Source organism: Batrachochytrium dendrobatidis (genome assembly GCF_000203795.2).
Source record: "Batrachochytrium dendrobatidis JAM81 unplaced genomic scaffold BATDEscaffold_2, whole genome shotgun sequence".
Lineage (NCBI taxonomy): Eukaryota > Fungi > Chytridiomycota > Chytridiomycetes > Rhizophydiales > Batrachochytrium > Batrachochytrium dendrobatidis.
In genome coordinates, this window is record NW_006281100.1 from 1,525,349 (window position 1) to 1,542,954 (window position 17,606).

Here is a 17,606-nt window from a genome sequence, read left to right on the forward strand (position 1 = left end):
TAATACTGTAATATACATCGATTGTAATGTTATAGTCCACAATTCAGTCATCGGATGACTCATTCATTGTTTTGCTTGTCAGAATTTCGTTAAATGGACTTTTTTCTGATGTTGAAGATAGACGAGATTTTGCACTAGATACTTTATCCCGCGTCATCCCGTATGAAGAAATCGCAAACGGAGAGGTGTCAAAGTCATTTGTGCTTTACCTTTTAGGTAATTTGATAGAGGCAGACAGGATTCATTCAGACTTTATACCATTAAGGAAATGCATCGCAAAATTACTTCTTGTATGGAAAAAGGTTGTCGAGTCAAGCTTTCCCGAAATTGTGAATCCATCCTTGGATGCAGTTACATCTGGCATAGAAAAGTTGGATACATTTTTACAGAGTGAAATTTGGGCCGTGTTTTCAGAAAAGCATTTGTATTCTGCAATGCGTAATACTGAGCAAGAATGGATGGCAACTGTATCCAAAGTTACAAAACGGTTTGTAGATGCAAGCCGCTTGATTCTGTCAAAGGCTGCAAAGAATGCCGACTCTAGTCAGGCTATATTTACTACCATGATGACCAAACTTTTGGCTACTGCAGCTACAAAAACAGAAGTTCGAACACGTCGCATTACCGAGCGTATTCAGGCATACGAGTGTGCAATGCAACTTGTGGTAGATCAATGGAGCTGTCAATCTGAGGAATTGGGTCTTGAACGGCATATATGGGCCATAACAACACCCTCACACCGATTTACTAAGCTTTATCCTTATGAAAACTCTTTGAGGATGCGTCGCAGACTTGTTTTAAACAAAAACTTCAACACCCATATCGATGCTTCTACCAAACGAGACAAACTTCCTCCTTCACGTTCTAGCTTTTTAATCAAGCGAGGACTACTGCAAGGCATTTCGGCAATGTCGCTACACTCACTTTCTGATCGTAAGAAATTACTGGCAGAGCGTATTCAGAAATTACAAGCGGATTCTGAATTCAAGCGTGATTCATCTGATGCAAGCATGCCTAGTATTGACGAGTTGCCAAACGACGATACAGTGGGCCGTATTTCCAACGATGATTTACAAGTTGGAAAAGAGCTGATTGTGTGTACTGCGTTTTGCGAGATGATACAATGCATGTCTTTTGTCAAGGGAAAACTTAGACTTTCGTCAACGTTTCTGCAGTTCATTCCAGAATCCACCTCAACAACAAGTTTAAATCAATCAGCTCAAATTTCGACTGCCTCAAATCGGCCGATTTTAGCAATTGATAAAGACGCCATGACTGAAAAAAAGTGGCTGCTGGTTGATTTGCAGCATGTGTTTTTAAGACGGTATAAGCTTCGTAATAGCGGTGTCGAGTTTTTCTTTGTTGATGGTCGTACACAGCTGTTTAGCTTTTTTGATGGAGATGGTAAACAGGGAAGCAAGGATCGCAATCGTATTGTACGCAAAATATTCAGTTTTGGGCTGCCAAACTTGAAAGAATCTGCGCTGGTTGGGCCAGAGGAAAGTTTGAAGCGAAGTGATTTGACAGATCGTTGGGTTCGTCGTGACATATCCAATTTTGAGTATCTAATGGCTCTTAACACACACAGTGGACGAACATATAATGATTTGACGCAATATCCTGTTTTTCCATGGATACTGAACGATTACTCAAGTCACACAATTGATTTGGCTGATCCGACAATCTATCGAGATCTGTCTAAGCCTGTCGGTGCGCTAAATCCAGATCGTCTAGCACGCTTTTTAGAGCGATATCATTCGTTTGAGGATCCTGAAGGTCAAGTTAAAAAGTTTTTGTATGGGTCTCATTACTCCCTACCTGGATCAGTTTTGTTTTATTTGCTTAGATTAGAACCATTTACTTCCTTGCACATCCACCTTCAAGGAGGCAAATTTGATCATCCTGATCGACAATTTCGATCATTGGACTCGTGCTGGCATTCTGTATGTACAAGTAGTAGTGATGTAAAGGAGCTTATTCCCGAGTTTTTTTACTTGCCAGAATTTCTTCGAAACGAGGTTAGTTGCACATTTTTGTAGACATGCAATGGAGTGATGTTGTAGATTACTGATTTTTACATTATCACTCATGATAAAAGAATAATTTTGATTTGGGAGCAACTCAATCTGGAGAGCGTTTGAACGATGTTGTTCTTCCACCCTGGGCATCAACACCCGAAGAATTTATTCGAATACATCGCGAAGCATTAGAGAGCGAATATGTATCCGATCACCTCAATCAATGGATTGACTTGATTTGGGGCTACAAACAAACAGGAGATGCTGCCATTGAAGCGCACAATGTGTTTTACTATCTTACATACGAAGGCTCAGTTGACTTGAATCGTATCAGCGACCCCACAGAGCGTCAGTCGATTGAAGATCAAATAAGCCATTTTGGTCAAACACCATCCAAATTATTTTTCAAGCCTCATCCATCTCGACAAAAAATACCACGTCGTAGTATATTTTTGAATACTGACGAAACTGCAGCGACTGATGTGGTTTCTCTGGCTACTTCGGTAGCGGCCGCTGCTTCATTGTTTGTCACAGAAGCTGTAAATAATCTTAGTCCCATAGGGTCTCCGCCTAGTTCTGAATCATTAATCACGTCGTTTGTCGACCCAGTCCACTTTTCAAAACAATTGGCCACGGCTTCCTCGACACTTGCTGTGCCTATGAAGATATTGGATGCCTCCAGCTCAAGGAACTCGTCCGTATCTGGATTCATTGATCGTCCAAGTGTTTTAAGCTTTACTTTGAAATTGAATAGAGAAATTCCTCCTGTAATGATAAAATGTGCTGAAATTTCTAATGCAGGCACACAGCGATGGACAAAGACATATAAATCAGGCTCGCGTGGCAATAGTGGATCCAGTATAGTGATGGTTGATGAAAAGTTGCATATTTCTGTATATCAATGGAGACCCTCGTTTCCATCAGACTCGGTTCCCATGCGACTTGATCAAGATCTTAAAGGATGCGAGAGCAGGTAGTGTGTGTTATTTCAAGCTGTGTGCTTTTACTGATTACAAGATTTAACCGTAAAATATCTCTTATTTCAGATTGATTCCCACAGTTCTTGCAGATGGCATTCAGCCCAACTCGCAATGCATTGATATTACTTCTAATGGACAGTTTATTTTTGTCGGAGGAATTTGTGATTTTTCGCTTTGCATTTATCAGATTGTAAATATATCGGTCAAGTTGTCTGATCGAGTCTATGGCCATCGTGACGTTATTACCTGCGTTGGGTTGTCTGAGGATGAAACATTTTTAGCTACTGGCTCAAGAGATACCACTGTTCGAGTGTGGCCGCTCACCTATATGCGTGACAAATGTATTGTAAACAAAAATGGATGTCGCATCTACTACGGGCATGATGATTTGGTAACTTACTTGATATTAAACATATATTGGTTGCTGATACTATAAACCATAATGTTACAGTATGCTGATGTGTTCAAAACTGCTGTAGGTGACCACTGTGCTTGTGAACCGAGATCATGGCATTGTGATTAGCGGTTCTGCTGATGGAACCCTCATTATCAACTCTCTTTATGGACCACCGTGTCCGACTTCTATAGATTTAGATTATCCCATGCACGATGGTATACAAAGTACGATCTGCGACGTGCTTTTTAATTCTTGTGATGCTACAATCATAGCTCATTCTCAGTCCGTGTCTGGTCCTAGCAATGGATTATCATTTTTACATGTGTTTTCTATTAATGGTCGCAAGCTTGCATTCAAGGATCTTGGTGTGCCTGGCTGTACTATTCAGTTGACATCACAGGGATTTATGGTTGTAATAGTCGACAAGAACAGCGCAATTCAATTTTTATCAAGCACAACGTAAGTCTTGATATTCTTGATCTATATGTAGACAAATGTGACTTGTATAAAACAAAAGTATGCAAGCTCAAGTTACCTATTTGCTTGACATGTTTATTCATTTTGTTTGAATTGTAGGCTTGAGCAAGTGCATGCATTGAAGTCGGAACTTGAGTTGACAAGTATGTGCATTTATGCATATAAAGGATTAGCCCACAACCCTAGTGGGGTTTATGACTCGACGATCGATATGTTTCAACCCAAAATCAACGAGGGACTTTTCCCTCCAGAACGAGTTTCCTTGGGCTCGACACCTCCATCTGAAGCCCCTACTGCTTTAAAGCATCTAAGGATCTCACCAGAACCATCTTTTGTAAAATCTCACAAATCTGTTTCGTCTATTAGTTTAATTGATCTAGAATCTGGGGATATGGCGGTGTTTGGACGCGCCGATGGTAGCATTATGGTGGTAATGCTGTAACGGATGATGACTCTTGGCTTCACATGGCGGTTTAATACAAAACATGTATCGATTTGCTTACCGCCGCCGTATTCAAGTAGCATGAGATACTCGATAAAAGTGTTGGTGTATAATAAACAGTCTCATGATAATCATCACCCTATTTACTGGAACTGTAATGTGAAGGCTACTTTAAACATGTGTTGGTATTTTATAGAAAAATGAGTACAGAGATTAGCGAGTCTTGCTAAAGGGCTCAGTAAACACAGTATTGCCTAACGATTTGGTGAGAATGATCATTTCATGAAACTGACTGTTTATACGACGCTCTTGTCGAGTTTTATTCTACGCGAACATGGCAGTAAAGTCCAATCAAGACAATGTGCAAGATGGTTTTATCAACTACAATCTCTCAACAACCCGTATTGTGAGATTGTATCGAATAGCATTTGCCTCAACCTCGGGTTCAGTAAACTACAAATCACACAAATCGGCTGATATTGATCATATGATTGAAAAAAAGATGGCTATATCGCATATTTGATCCAACCACGAGTTGACTACATCCCAAATTGTGTTTTGAATTTATTACTAATCTCAATGACTGGAACTGCATCAAAGGGAAAAGTGCTTCTTGCCTATTCTGGCGGTCTTGATACTTCCTGCATTCTTGCATGGCTGATCGAGCAAGGCTACGAGGTTATTGCCTACATTGCCAATATTGGTCAGGAAGAAGACTTTGAAGTTGCTCGCCTCAAGGCTCTCAAGATTGGTGCAACAAAAGTGTTTATTGAGGTGGGTGATCAACTACGGCATGTGGTTCCTGCTCGATAAAACATATTACCAATTCCATTGATAGTGCTATTTGTGTGAATTGCTTATAACTCGAATAATAAGAGTGTTTGACTTGATTGTGATTTATATACTACACTGAAAGCAGTGTAGTGTTTGTTTTGGATGTTAAACACTCGATTCCTTACTGGAACACTCTTTGATGATATCTGTCAGAACCGAGCACTGATTTAAATCCCAATGCTAATCGAACGAGGTTTTTTGAATAGGATCTCCGCAAAGAGTTTGTTGAGGATTTGATTTGGCCTGCCGTTCAAGCCAATTTGTTGTACGAGGTAAACTGAATCATATTGGGCTTATACTGCTGCAACACCTGTTTAAACCAAATCAGTAGTTAAATCTATTATTCTTGATACAATCCATTAGGGCGTTTACCTTCTCGGCACTTCTCTTGCTCGCCCAGTCATCGCTCGTAAGCAGGTGTGTAATCTGATATTGAATCGTACTGATGAGATGAGCATTCTATTCACACTTTTATGACAATTAGATTGAGATTGCTGCACGTGAAGGTTGCAAGTATCTATCTCATGGCTGCACTGGAAAGGGCAATGACCAAGTTCGTTTTGAGCTGGGCTACTATGCCTTGAATCCATTGATTGAGGTGATTGCTCCATGGCGCGATCCCGAGTTTTTTGAAAAGTTTCCTGGTCGATCTGCATTGCTACAGTATGCTGCAGAGCGAGGCATCCCTGTTACCCAAACAGCGGCAAAGCCATGGTCTACGGATGAAAACTTGTACCATATATCCTTTGAAGCTGGAATTCTTGAAAATCCCAATACTACTCCACCCAAAGATATGTGGAAACTCACTGTTGATCCTGAAGATGCACCCAACACTCCCGAGCGCATTGAAATTCATTTTTCACGGGGAAAACCTGTCAAGGTGGTCAACACTGTAGACGGAAAGAGTGTCACTGACCCACTTGAACTGTTCCTCTATCTTAACGAGCTTGGTCGTAAGCATGGTGTAGGTAGAATTGATATTGTCGAAAATCGTTTTATTGGTATCAAATCTCGCGGATGCTATGAAACCCCAGGCGGTACAATTCTTCGTGCTGCTCATGTTGATCTTGAAGGTCTAACTCTTGATCGTGAGGTACGTCGTCTCAAGGACACCTATACCCAGCGTCTTGCTGAAATTGTCTACAATGGATTGTGGTTTTCTTCTGAGCGTGAATTTATCATGGCCAGTGTTGAGCAATCTCAAAAAGCAGTCAACGGTATTGTCAAGGGTAAGTCAGTCATTGTATTTTTTGCTTTGAAACTCTACCAACATGCGTGTTCAAATGAGTACAAGACAATAATCTCGGTTGAATCTGCCATCTTTGTAATGTTATTCAATAGTCAAATTGTACAAAGGCAATGCTATGATTGAAGGTCGTTCATCGCCTACATCTCTTTATGATGAAAAGATTGCATCAATGGACGAGGCGGGTGGGTTTAATCCTTCTGACAGTCAAGGTTTTATCAAGATTCAAAGCATTCGTCTCAAGGCATACATGAATCAGCAGGCAATGATAAACAAGTTGGACCAGTAGGCAGCGGACCAAAAAGTAACTTTGGTTTGGAAATCAAAGCATTTACAAGTGCATGCTTGATTTTAAAGATTTATGAATCCATTCTACCGCTCTAATAGCTGCAGAGTTGCAATGTTAAGCATTGCAAAATGAATTCAAATGTGGTATTGGGTTTATTAGTTTGAATAATTAAATGTTTAAAGTAAAAATGACAAATGAATTGGACTAAAGGCTAAGGAGATGTCACACTTGATTTGGATCTAGAACAAGCCCAAGGTGCAACACCATCCTCACCAAATGTTCCGCCATTAGCAATAATATGACGTTTTAAAGCATCGGCACGGCCAAACAGACGGAGACAGTGTGAACACCGGAATAGTTTAACACCAGCAGGAGCATGAACACTGCGACAATGACGTAGTAGCTCCTGACGACGACGGAACGTTGCAGGACATTTGTCACAGGCATGCGGTCTTTCATTGGTATGGATGGTCATATGCGATCGCAAGTTCTGACGACGAGTGAATCCCAACGAGCAGCCTGGAAAAGTACATAAAAAGACATGTTTGGTTTTAGACTTTTGCGGCTGCTGTCGAAGGGATGAATGAGTGGAAATCTGTTTGGCGGTTATAGAGGTGGAGAGAATAGAATGACTGGGACTAGATGAATAGGATGGAGTGTAGCTGCTACCATTATCAGACAGAGCAGCAACAGATGAATTGGAAAATGGAGAAGACTGAGACATTGGAATGGAATGTACAGACGATGAGACAGTGGAAGAAGACTGGGATGATATGAGCTCATGCTGTGATGGAAAGTCTAGAGATGTAAGGATCGGGGCGGGAAGAGTAATGGTAGATGGCACAATAGAGGACGATGATAAAGTAGAGCGTATGGAATCGGACTCGTCTGAAACAGCAATAGCAGCCAATGTTGAGAGAGCAGTACAGCACAAAGACAAATCTTGAATTGTAGTAGTGGTTCTAATAGTATCAAGTACGGCATTGGTAGAGCAACAATCTATCAGATCGCTACCAGTATGGCATGTACCAGCACTAGTATCCGAATGAGTAAGCGCGACTGCAGCCACGTCTTTCGAGCAAAGCGAATATGCAGAGTGGCTTTTCTCTTCAGCAATATCCTGATTACCAGCACCCTGAATATACGTACCAATAGTTGTTGGAGTGGCATCACATGTGTCTGCAGTTGGAGTTTGTGGCAGATCACTTGTATTGGCTTCAAAATTAGAGTTTATTCTCATCCCATTGAACCTGATACCAGAACACGTGTAATTTGTTGTGCACTGATTGGTGGATACGTATTGTGAAACTGGTCGACTTTTTATGCATTCAGCCTTACTTGATTGTTGCTGATTGAATTGCTCTAGACAATCATGGTGATGAGGCTCAAAACTGTTTTTTTGTCGACTCGAACCCTCTTGAAAATTCTTGAATATCGATGGTGACTGGACACGTACTATTGGCGGTGAATATGTCGGTGGTAAAGGAGATGCAGGACAAGGCGCGGCCATTGCCTTGGTATAACTTGAAATGACACCAGATACACTGGTGATGGCTCCATTGGCTTGAAAAAGTGGCAGTGCATTCATAGGAGTGGCAATTACAGCAGATGTCTCGTTGAAATTTTGTCCAAAAGAAGTCGCAGATCTAATTGTGGTTTGACATTCTTGCAATAGATCTGGTTGCGGTAGAGTCCGACTGGGAGGAAGAACAAGATATGGTAGATGAGGACGTCGAAATGGCTGACTGGCATTTGAGAGAGTAAAGGGTGACATGGGTTGGGAACAAGCATAGGACAATGAAGGAGTGGACAGAAATGTATGAATTGATGGAGACTGCAATGGAGATGTGCCTGTTAGTGCTGGAGATGGATACAAAAGACTTGGTAAGACATTGGAATTAGCACTGTAACGATGGTATGGATGGGCCAAGGTGTATCTAGCTGTATGGGGCTGATACGATAAAGAGTTTTTGTTGGTCAGAGGTATTTGATGCTGCCGAGGATTGCTTTGGCAAGATGAAATGGGAGACGGTGCAACAGGCATATACTGGCTGTGAGAATAGTTTGGATACTGAGGATTGGATTTTCCAGTAGTGAGGGGTGGTGGAGCATCGACAAAAGCAGCCAAATCGGCAGCAGGCATCTTGACTGCACTAGTAGTATTAGTGGTAGCACAGAAAAAAGTCGGCTCGGTAGGGTGGGAGAGCGAAAGCAGCGTCCTGACAGGCTGCTCATCAATAAGCTCACAGATATTCATTGTAAATCTAACTTGAAGCAATAAAATAGTATAGGGCCAATTTAAAGGTAATAGGGATAGTGGCCGTTTAATGCAATACTATCGACTTTAATTATGCTTGTATTCTTTATATGACTTTGATGGATCCAATCAACCCTAAAAACTGCGGGGCGTACATGCTTACGGTAAACCCAGTCCACGAGATACTATAATTCATCCCATCAAACGAATCACTATCCCACGTGGACAAACCTTGGACAACCCTGAGTTTGTAATGCAGGTATCCACAATAAAACCATGAATCCTACAAAGTAGTCTAGACAAACAATATCGTAGTAACTCATAATATAATGTCTTGGTAAAACCATCAAAGCCAAGCAAATACGATGCGAAGTTTTGTCGCATAAAATAACCGGCTTCGGTGCTATGCAAATACAGTGTTTCCAGCCTCAACAGAGTCGGCTAAATGAATCATAATAGGGCGTTGTATGGTCAGGTTACGTTTCCAGTGTCAATATATATTTTAGTTTGATTTATGCAAGGCTCAGCCCTTATCGCTACCATGTTAAACATATTATTGAGAATAGAATGGTAAATATCAGGGATCATCTAAAATTGAATCAAACTTGACTATATCAAATAAAGCTAAACATCCCTTTATGCAGGGCTGGCATAGCTGGTGACTCAAATATATAATGTCCAAGAATGTTAATATGACCCAATTACCACTTTTTCCTCATGAAGCCTTTTATCACATTATTACTGGGTGTTGTGGCCATTTCCACTGTTCAATGCAATGACCCACCACATGCCGGAACTAATGAACTTACAGTCAAAGTCCGCCCCACCGAATCCAAAGTTGGTGGTAAGCATAAAAGCAAAACAAAACACATTGAAACCCATCTACCACAGCTACCTACCATTGAAGAGCAAGAAATCGTTGAAGAAGATGAGATCGCTGAGGAAGATGAGCTCATTGAAGAAGATGAGATCGCTGAAGAAGATGAGCTCACTGAAGAGGATGAGATCGCTCAAATTGAACAAGATGCTCGAAAAGGCGGTTCTATGCAGATTGCTCAAAAAACAAGTTTACTCGAGTCAAAGATGAGTTCCTGTCAAGTTAGTACCGAGCTATCAAATCAGCTTTCAAAATATATGAATTACGCTGCCGGTATTTGTAAGTTTAATCATTCATACTATGGCTTGTATTGCAATACTCGAATATAGATATGCATTGTTAATGGAATTTGATTGTGTAATTAGACTGTGATTCTGTTCTTCTTCATAAAGCATGGGTTTGTGAAAAATACTGCGGCGGAGATACTGCTGGCACAGTGGTGCATCATATATTTGGAGATGGCGTGTCTGCTGTGGGGTAAGTAAATAATCAGATCCAATAACAACAACAGTTGTACTTATTGATCTATATACACTATACTTTAGATTCATCGGTGTCCAAGAATCATCAGAAACTATCATTGTGGCTTTTCGTGGAACCGATGATATGAATGACTGGAAAGCCAATATTCGAATGGTACCTCGAGCTACATTTTGGCTGAACCATATGGTTGGCACAAAGAGTCGTCGACGATTTCCCAAGTTTCATCGATCGGTTCCTCCGCCTAAATCAAGGGTTAGTATTGCTTACATTTTTATTTGCCCTCAATAGATGTTGATATAGAATATGAACCAAGTGCATCTAACTTGCTAAATTTATTTACACTAGACTCATAGTGGATTTCATAAAGAATATAACAAAGTCAGAAATGCTGTTCTTTTGGTCATGGATGCGGTCAAACTCTTGCATCCTAACTTCAAAGTCGTGTTTACTGGCCACTCACTTGGTGGTGCACTGTCTACTATGGCTGCTCTCGATTACTATGATAAATACGGAGGAGGTGCTATAAGAAATGCATATCTTTACACTTATGGGTCTCCCAAAGTGGGTAACAAAGTTTTTGCAGATTGGTTTTCAAGTTTGCCATTTGGCGGTATTTACCGACTCGCGCATGTGAGCGATATAGGTAATTTCATGTCTATCAAAAATGTTTGTATTTGGTGCATATTGAACAAATTAGCTTACTCTGGTTACACCACCAATATATATTTGTAGTGCCACATCTTCCACCCTCATTTTTCGGGTACGCTCATATTAGACCAGACTACGAGATAACTCAAGATAAAACTGTTTTTAGTTGTAGCGGAAACAATGTTGGAGAGGTCTATGTTCGTCAAGCAACTAGTATATGGTCAACGAGTGTTTCAGCACACAAGATTGGTTACCAATTTGCATCGTAAGTTTTTGACACTTTGTAAAACTAGTTTGACAAGTGTAGTGTATTAACAAGCCACCATGTTTACCTTTATATAGTGGGTGCAGATAATAACTACCGAGTTAAAAAAGGTGTGATTACATCTAGAAACATTGCACCAACAAGCTAATTTCACAATCTAATAAAAAATAAACAACGATACATTTCAAATCGTAGTTTAAATCATTTAGTCAATGGACGCTTACCGTTTGAATATTCTGCTAAATGACTGTTTCGGCATACTCGTCAAACATTTTAAACCCTGTATTAAAAACAAGATTGCACTCTTGATGCAGACTGTATAATCCAATCATACATGACTATCTCGCCTGCGATTTAAAAGGCTCAGGTGCTGACTTTTCAGTTGGTATACACTGTTACAGCTACACATTTTCAAAAGTAATCAAAACGATTTATTTCTAATCGTCTCTGTTGATCTTCTTTTTGGCTGCCTTGCGGTCCTGGGCCTTGAGTTCCTTTTTAGTAGGCCCAGCAGTCTGGCTAAAATATTAAAGCAATCAAGATGTAAGCAGCTAAACATTCACTTTGGTGGTTATTGCATTATATCCCAAATATCAATAGATACCTTGCCATGCCAAACCCAGTTTTGAATGGTCGTGCAAGGTTGTCAGTGGCAGGTTTGCCTAGAACGTGAATTTGAAACATGGGATTGCTGTAAAGCTGGCGCAAAGACATGATCGCCTGAATAAACAGTGGACGAAGGTATCCCCATTTTAAATGCATAAAAGCTAAAATAGCCACAGCAGTCAAGCCCTGGGTAAAAAAGTTTTTAACCTGCTCTTTATCATAGTCGCCCACAGTGGAAGTGACCACTTTTGATTCACTAGCAATCAAGATAAAATATAGTGAGTTTTCAAGCTTGTACTAGATCTAGTTTGCTTGAACCAATGTATACAGATTTGGCAAGTATTTACTTTGGAGCAAATGGATTTTTGGACTCGTTGTAGATCAATGCAGTTTTGTCTATGTAGTATCACATTTCAGTGAGCTCAGTTAGCAAATAAAGCCACTTGGTAAGATGCAATGTATATAACCAGCAATACCGTTTTTGTCACGAACACGCATAAACACATATGCCATGATCGAATAGCCTACTAGCTGACTAACACCATAGGCAATGCGAATGTATCTAAGCCACACAATTTAGTACGATGAATGGGTAAGTGTCAAGACTCGCAACTTTTTAGAAATAAAACGTAGTGCTACCAAGCTGCAACGCAGAATACATACAAAATATTCTCTGGAGCATCCAGCTTAAAGTAATTGGCCTAGAATTATAATAATATAGTGATCAAGCAAGTCAAAGGTCGATAGATCAGGACTACAGTAGACTAAAGCAAAGGATGAAAAGTTTTTGGAAGCGCTAAAGATGGCAGTAGAAATGTGGGTTCAAGGTTTGCAGTTGGATAGAATCGAGGTAATCATGACAGAACAAAGTGCTGTGAACTTGAGTATAATCTATCAATATAAAGCAATGCTACCGGATATAAAAACTTACCACTTGCACGACAGAAAGCACAAGTCCAATGTTGATCACCTGAGCAAGTGTAAAGGCGCATTCATTCCATGGTTGAGCAATTCATGAGCACAAGGCAATATACAAGTCAGTAAATACAGACCAGACTAATTTCAGTACAGAGGAGCAGTAATGTGCTACTTTCAAAAGAATGCAAACTTACTGCATCATTCATGACTGCTGAAAACTATTTTGAATGGGCAAGTTTTAAAAGAATTCGATTCAGCTAGGCTTTGGATCAGAAATTCATGCAGCCATCAATCTAGTACACATCAGTATCACCGCTGCATCAGCCACTGTTTTTATATTCTGAACATAGTCGTTGGGTAAAGAACATGTTACACCTGCAACTGGGCTAGAGCAATCAGAACCATCTTGGTTCTCTTGAACCAGTATCAGCAAATCTATCATTTCAATAGACATTCGCTATATATTTCACAACAGCAACATCTTCAAATCATATATTTGTAAACTATAACAGATGGGCGACCAAGAGCTAAAAATAGGTTGGATACGAAAGATGAATTTATTCGTAAAAGAGACGGTCAAGACCACGAGCCCAGCTCTTAGCACCACGAGGGAACCACTAGATAATACATGTCAGTTGACAAAGTAGATACATCAGGGAATAGTAACGGGAAGAACACATACCATGGCAATTTCCTTCTCGGCAGACTCGACAGAGTCAGATCCGTGGCAAATGTTCTTGCCAACATCAATGCTAATAAAGCAAAATACAAGACGGATGAGTTGATACCAATCGCATGCATTTAAATGGATAGAAACAATCAGATGATCGGGTACTTACCAGAAGTCACCACGGATGGTGCCGGGAGCAGAGGCAAGTGGGTTGGTCTGGAGAAAAGAAAATACAGATCAGACACAGATCAAAGTCTCATAACTACTGGCAAACATACCTCTCCGAGCATTTTGCGGCCAGTCTTGACAACATCCTTGCCAGCCCAAACCATACCAACAACAGGGCCAGAAAGCATATAGGTCACAAGTTTAGGGAAAAAGGACTTGGTTTTGAGGTCACCATAGTGCTCTTCAAGAAGAGCCTTGGTGGGGTGCATGAGCTCAAGAGCAACAAGCTGGTAGCCACGGCTCTCGAAGCGCTTGATAACCTCTCCGACAAGACCTCGCTCGACACCGTCGGGCTTGACCATGATATAAGTGCGTTCAGTAGACATGTCGAGTAGTGAGGTTTAGCAATGGAAAAGGTTGGTTTTCTGTGAGGAAAGATTTCAATCACTGCTATTGGCGGTTTATTTTATCGATCGTTCAAGTTTCATTTGCATGCAAATATTTGCAACTTGCTTTGCATTCAGCATTTCTGGATCTAGACAAAACTTGACGCTGAACTTATAGTTTATTTGAGAATAAATCAAACAAGACCTTCTATCCGATTAGCGTGGAAAAAGGAAGAATGGGCATCGGCAAAAGTATATTCGTTAGAGCAATAGTCGAGGCTTCTCAAGCATTGACAGGTTTTATATACGCTTGAAAACATGGGCAGGAGTGTCAGGTTTAAAGGGAACGCCAAGCTCTTCTAGCTTTTGGAAAGCTTTGGCAAAGTCCTCGAAAAATTTGCCTTCATCTTTAGCATAGATCTCTGCTTGCTTTTTAAAGACACGATCATTGGTAATAGCCAAGTCAGTAGGCAACATCATGAGTGTACCAGTAGCCTTGTCAATAGCTTGCTTGGGCCCAGTCCATTTTTTGTCGACCCACTTTTCGCTAAAAAGAAGCTATTTCCAAACAATTCGAGTGGTAAATAGCTAGATCTGCATGTCCATGTCCATGTGATAAAATAGAAAACTTACTTTAAAGTATGCGTTGGAGAAGGTGGTGGGGCTAAAGCTCCACGGTCCATCATAACCAGATCGATCAGTGTGACAACGTCCAAGAGAATGTGCTCCAGAAAGAGCGACAATCTCTTGATCGTTGAAACCCATGCGGTAAAAGATGTTTCGCAACTATAGCATGAATTCATTGTATATGCAACACAGTTAGCAATACAATAAGAGTGTAGCAAGAGATACTGAAGCTACATACGTGATCGTGTGACTGACTGGCATCTGGGAGACGGCCATCAGGAGTGCAGGCAACAGATGTCTCTGCGTCCTTTCGACCAGCGCGCCATGGGATATCTGGACCACCCTATAGATCCATAAATAACAATACATGTTGAACAAAAGCTATGTTATAGGTAGCATGGCAGTGCAACACATTACCATTTCCTGAACAGCGACAACACCAGCAAGACTCCACAGATCTGCGTATGTGATGGAAGGGAATTGCTTCTTGACTTTTTCAAGACGTTCACGGGCATGGCTCAAACCAGCATTGGCGCCATGAGCACTTTCAGGGTTGAACCGCATGGTTGCCCCATTGGAGCCGCCAGTGCCAGTGTTTTTGTCATAAGTGCCAGATGCGTGCCAGGCAAGACGTAAAAGAACAGGACCATAGGAGCCATCATCATAGTCGTTTTCATCCATTACCTCAGCAATGGCATTATAAACTGCTTGATAATCAAGAGGCTTTTGTGCTATTGTATTGATAGCATATAGATCATATGGATTAATTCGAGATCACTCAGTAGGGCCAGGGGATTAGAGATATCAAGATAGACATGTCCCATTACAGAGTAAATTTATGCAACATGCATCTGACAGCAGATCATGATTCATACTATTAGTTGCAATACTCTGCAACTTTGACCATCTTTTGATAGTCAGGATGGCAATGGGAGAATCGAGAAAAGCTCTACAGATCACTAACCTGCACCAAACTTTGAACTAATAGCACATCCATCCTGAGTAGTATAGTAGTAGTAGCCAGAGCCAGCAACCAAACCACCAAGAGCGAGCCACATGAAGGAAGAGCCATTAGAGCCACCACTGCTGCTCGATCCTTTTGTATCAGAAGATTGAGTGGTTAGGGCACGGACATGAGGAGCTGTATAGCGAGAAACAACGGTGGTGATGGGAGAGCGAGCAACAGTGCGTAAGATGGAAACAGAGCGAAGCATGACAGTGAATACAATATTGGTTCAGGTGCAAGTCGAAGTAAATCTACGTTTATATTGATATGCAAGGGCATTGACTTGTTTTATTGTTCCGCATTTATTGCCCAGACTCGAACAGTTGTTGCTTTTCAGAGTTTATCCGTTTGTCAACTGAATCAATTTTACGTGAACACGGCTGTAACTCACCTATGGCATTAGCTGTGGATAAACAGTTGCTTTGAGTCTTGATCTACTATTCATGCTTATCAAGCAAAGTTATCAGTGCTGCCCACGCTTAGCAAGACCGGTTATTTTTTATTGCTCATACTAAAGCAATTTCACCTTGGTAATCTGAAAATCGTGTAAATTTATAATCGTTGTATTTCAGCCCATTGACCTTTTAGCTCAGTCCAATCCATTTGCTCAGTGCACTTGGTTCAAGTCAAGTAGTGTTTATCAAAAGATGCTAATTAGCAACTTGTATATGGTTTTCAATTGGTGATTGTAAAGCTAGAACCGTATTCCTCTAGAATGAAACACTTGTATTTATCTTGCAGTGATTGCTTGGAAATATACAAGGGTTAAATAGCCGTTGTATTTTTCTGCTACAAACTAACTGCATTAATTCTTGAATGGTCAAACCGTTATATGATGCACACAATCAAACTAGTTTGAACTGAGATTGTTTTTTTGGCAGTCATGCATTGTACGATCACCAAGCTTGAAACAGACTCATGCATTGCAATCCAAATGTTGGGTTTGTTTTCAACCTCTACTTTGTTGTATCCTGGCAGATTGGATGCATTTGCTCTCTAGTTTAAAAAACAATTTCAGGAATACAACTAAACATGCCAGTCACCAAAACCAAGTCTATTGGTACAATATTTAATAAACAGCCATGAATGATTCGTGTCAAAATTGTGTTCATTCACGATTATCGACAAAAGGAATGAGAACAGAGGCGATATGGAAATAGTCAGCAACTCTTGTGTGATCGGGGTTGGTTGTTGTTTCTAAAACTCCCACTGCCAAACCCACAGTGTCCCTTAGTAATTTGAAAAGGGGGTTAGGAAGTTTCAGGTTTATATTGTGGGTTGTGTAAAGCCTTCCATCTTTCAGACGAGCAACTGAAGATCGACTGGTGTGCATTTATGATTGACGACCTTGTACGAGAATGTGCTGGTAAATCACCTCAATGCGTCAAGTACTTGCAGAAAAACAAATGACCAATCAAACTCTCAACCAAAGAGTTTAGGTCGTTTCTTGCAATGTGTATACACGATCAAAACCACACGATTGCTTACAGGTTATCCTTGGATATATCTCCTTTTTACACAACTCACGCGGTCATGCTGAAACATCTACAGTCAAGCGTGTGTTTGATAGACTGTCAATCTGGGTAAACAAGCATTGCAGCAGTGAATGCTGTTTTTGTTGTGAAAGCGAAATACAAGGTGCTGTTTTGATGCGTCAAAGGGAAAAATCAAGCTGCAACAGCCAAAACCAAAAAATCGTCGAATCTAAACCATTGATCACCATGTAATCGCCTTGGTGTCAGGACAAGAACGCCTATCACGTACATGCTAGTCGGGCTCATCACAACAAATGAACTGATGGTTCTGTTTACCTTGTTCAATGTCCTTTAACAGTTGTTGTGTTAGCAACCATTTTCCTCGAGAAAACACGGAAATATAGACCTGTATTTTCAAAACCCTTAAATCTATGCATCTCATACATGATACACCAGTGATGGTTACTGACTATTTTCAGGTCATCTCTGTTCTCATTCCCTTTGTCATAATCGTGAATGAACACAATTTTGACACGA

The 17,606-nt window shown here is 40.7% G+C and overlaps 7 protein-coding genes across 7 annotated transcripts; 3 read left to right on the forward strand and 4 right to left on the reverse strand.

Annotated features, from left to right (window-relative positions):
* Window positions 1-162: 162 nt before the first annotated feature.
* Window positions 163-4,314, forward strand: BATDEDRAFT_23104 (uncharacterized protein; the record flags this gene model as incomplete). The annotated part of the gene is made up of 6 exons (XM_006676642.1): window positions 163-193; window positions 229-2,018; window positions 2,099-2,991; window positions 3,065-3,389; window positions 3,478-3,854; window positions 3,972-4,314. 6 exons carry the CDS (start codon window positions 163-165, stop codon window positions 4,312-4,314), a joined length of 3,759 nt encoding a protein of 1,252 aa, XP_006676705.1.
* Window positions 4,315-4,893: 579 nt separating this feature from the next.
* On the forward strand, window positions 4,894-6,683 carry BATDEDRAFT_9716 (argininosuccinate synthase; the record flags this gene model as incomplete). The annotated part of the gene is made up of 5 exons (XM_006676479.1): window positions 4,894-5,088; window positions 5,355-5,420; window positions 5,512-5,565; window positions 5,633-6,377; window positions 6,490-6,683. 5 exons carry the CDS (start codon window positions 4,894-4,896, stop codon window positions 6,681-6,683), a joined length of 1,254 nt encoding a protein of 417 aa, XP_006676542.1.
* Window positions 6,684-6,894: 211 nt separating this feature from the next.
* BATDEDRAFT_9844 (uncharacterized protein) lies at window positions 6,895-7,407 on the reverse strand (the record flags this gene model as incomplete). Its single annotated transcript, XM_006676488.1, has 1 exon — window positions 6,895-7,407. The coding sequence occupies one exon, from the start codon at window positions 7,405-7,407 to the stop codon at window positions 6,895-6,897; it is 513 nt and encodes a 170-aa protein (XP_006676551.1).
* A 2,250-nt stretch (window positions 7,408-9,657) lies between these two features.
* Window positions 9,658-11,217, forward strand: BATDEDRAFT_86691 (uncharacterized protein; the record flags this gene model as incomplete). Its single annotated transcript, XM_006676895.1, has 5 exons — window positions 9,658-10,096; window positions 10,183-10,294; window positions 10,363-10,552; window positions 10,646-10,943; window positions 11,033-11,217. 5 exons carry the CDS (start codon window positions 9,658-9,660, stop codon window positions 11,215-11,217), a joined length of 1,224 nt encoding a protein of 407 aa, XP_006676958.1.
* A 433-nt stretch (window positions 11,218-11,650) lies between these two features.
* On the reverse strand, window positions 11,651-12,943 carry BATDEDRAFT_23108 (uncharacterized protein; the record flags this gene model as incomplete). The annotated part of the gene is made up of 7 exons (XM_006676643.1): window positions 11,651-11,732; window positions 11,818-12,075; window positions 12,167-12,215; window positions 12,296-12,381; window positions 12,483-12,520; window positions 12,751-12,789; window positions 12,932-12,943. 7 exons carry the CDS (start codon window positions 12,941-12,943, stop codon window positions 11,651-11,653), a joined length of 564 nt encoding a protein of 187 aa, XP_006676706.1.
* Window positions 12,944-13,294: 351 nt separating this feature from the next.
* On the reverse strand, window positions 13,295-13,961 carry BATDEDRAFT_9385 (uncharacterized protein; the record flags this gene model as incomplete). Its single annotated transcript, XM_006676443.1, has 4 exons — window positions 13,295-13,354; window positions 13,420-13,489; window positions 13,577-13,623; window positions 13,686-13,961. The coding sequence occupies 4 exons, from the start codon at window positions 13,959-13,961 to the stop codon at window positions 13,295-13,297; spliced, it is 453 nt and encodes a 150-aa protein (XP_006676506.1).
* A 300-nt stretch (window positions 13,962-14,261) lies between these two features.
* Window positions 14,262-15,802, reverse strand: BATDEDRAFT_9339 (uncharacterized protein; the record flags this gene model as incomplete). Its single annotated transcript, XM_006676434.1, has 5 exons — window positions 14,262-14,519; window positions 14,595-14,747; window positions 14,827-14,931; window positions 15,006-15,319; window positions 15,559-15,802. The coding sequence occupies 5 exons, from the start codon at window positions 15,800-15,802 to the stop codon at window positions 14,262-14,264; spliced, it is 1,074 nt and encodes a 357-aa protein (XP_006676497.1).
* Between the last annotated feature and the right edge of the window lie 1,804 nt (window positions 15,803-17,606).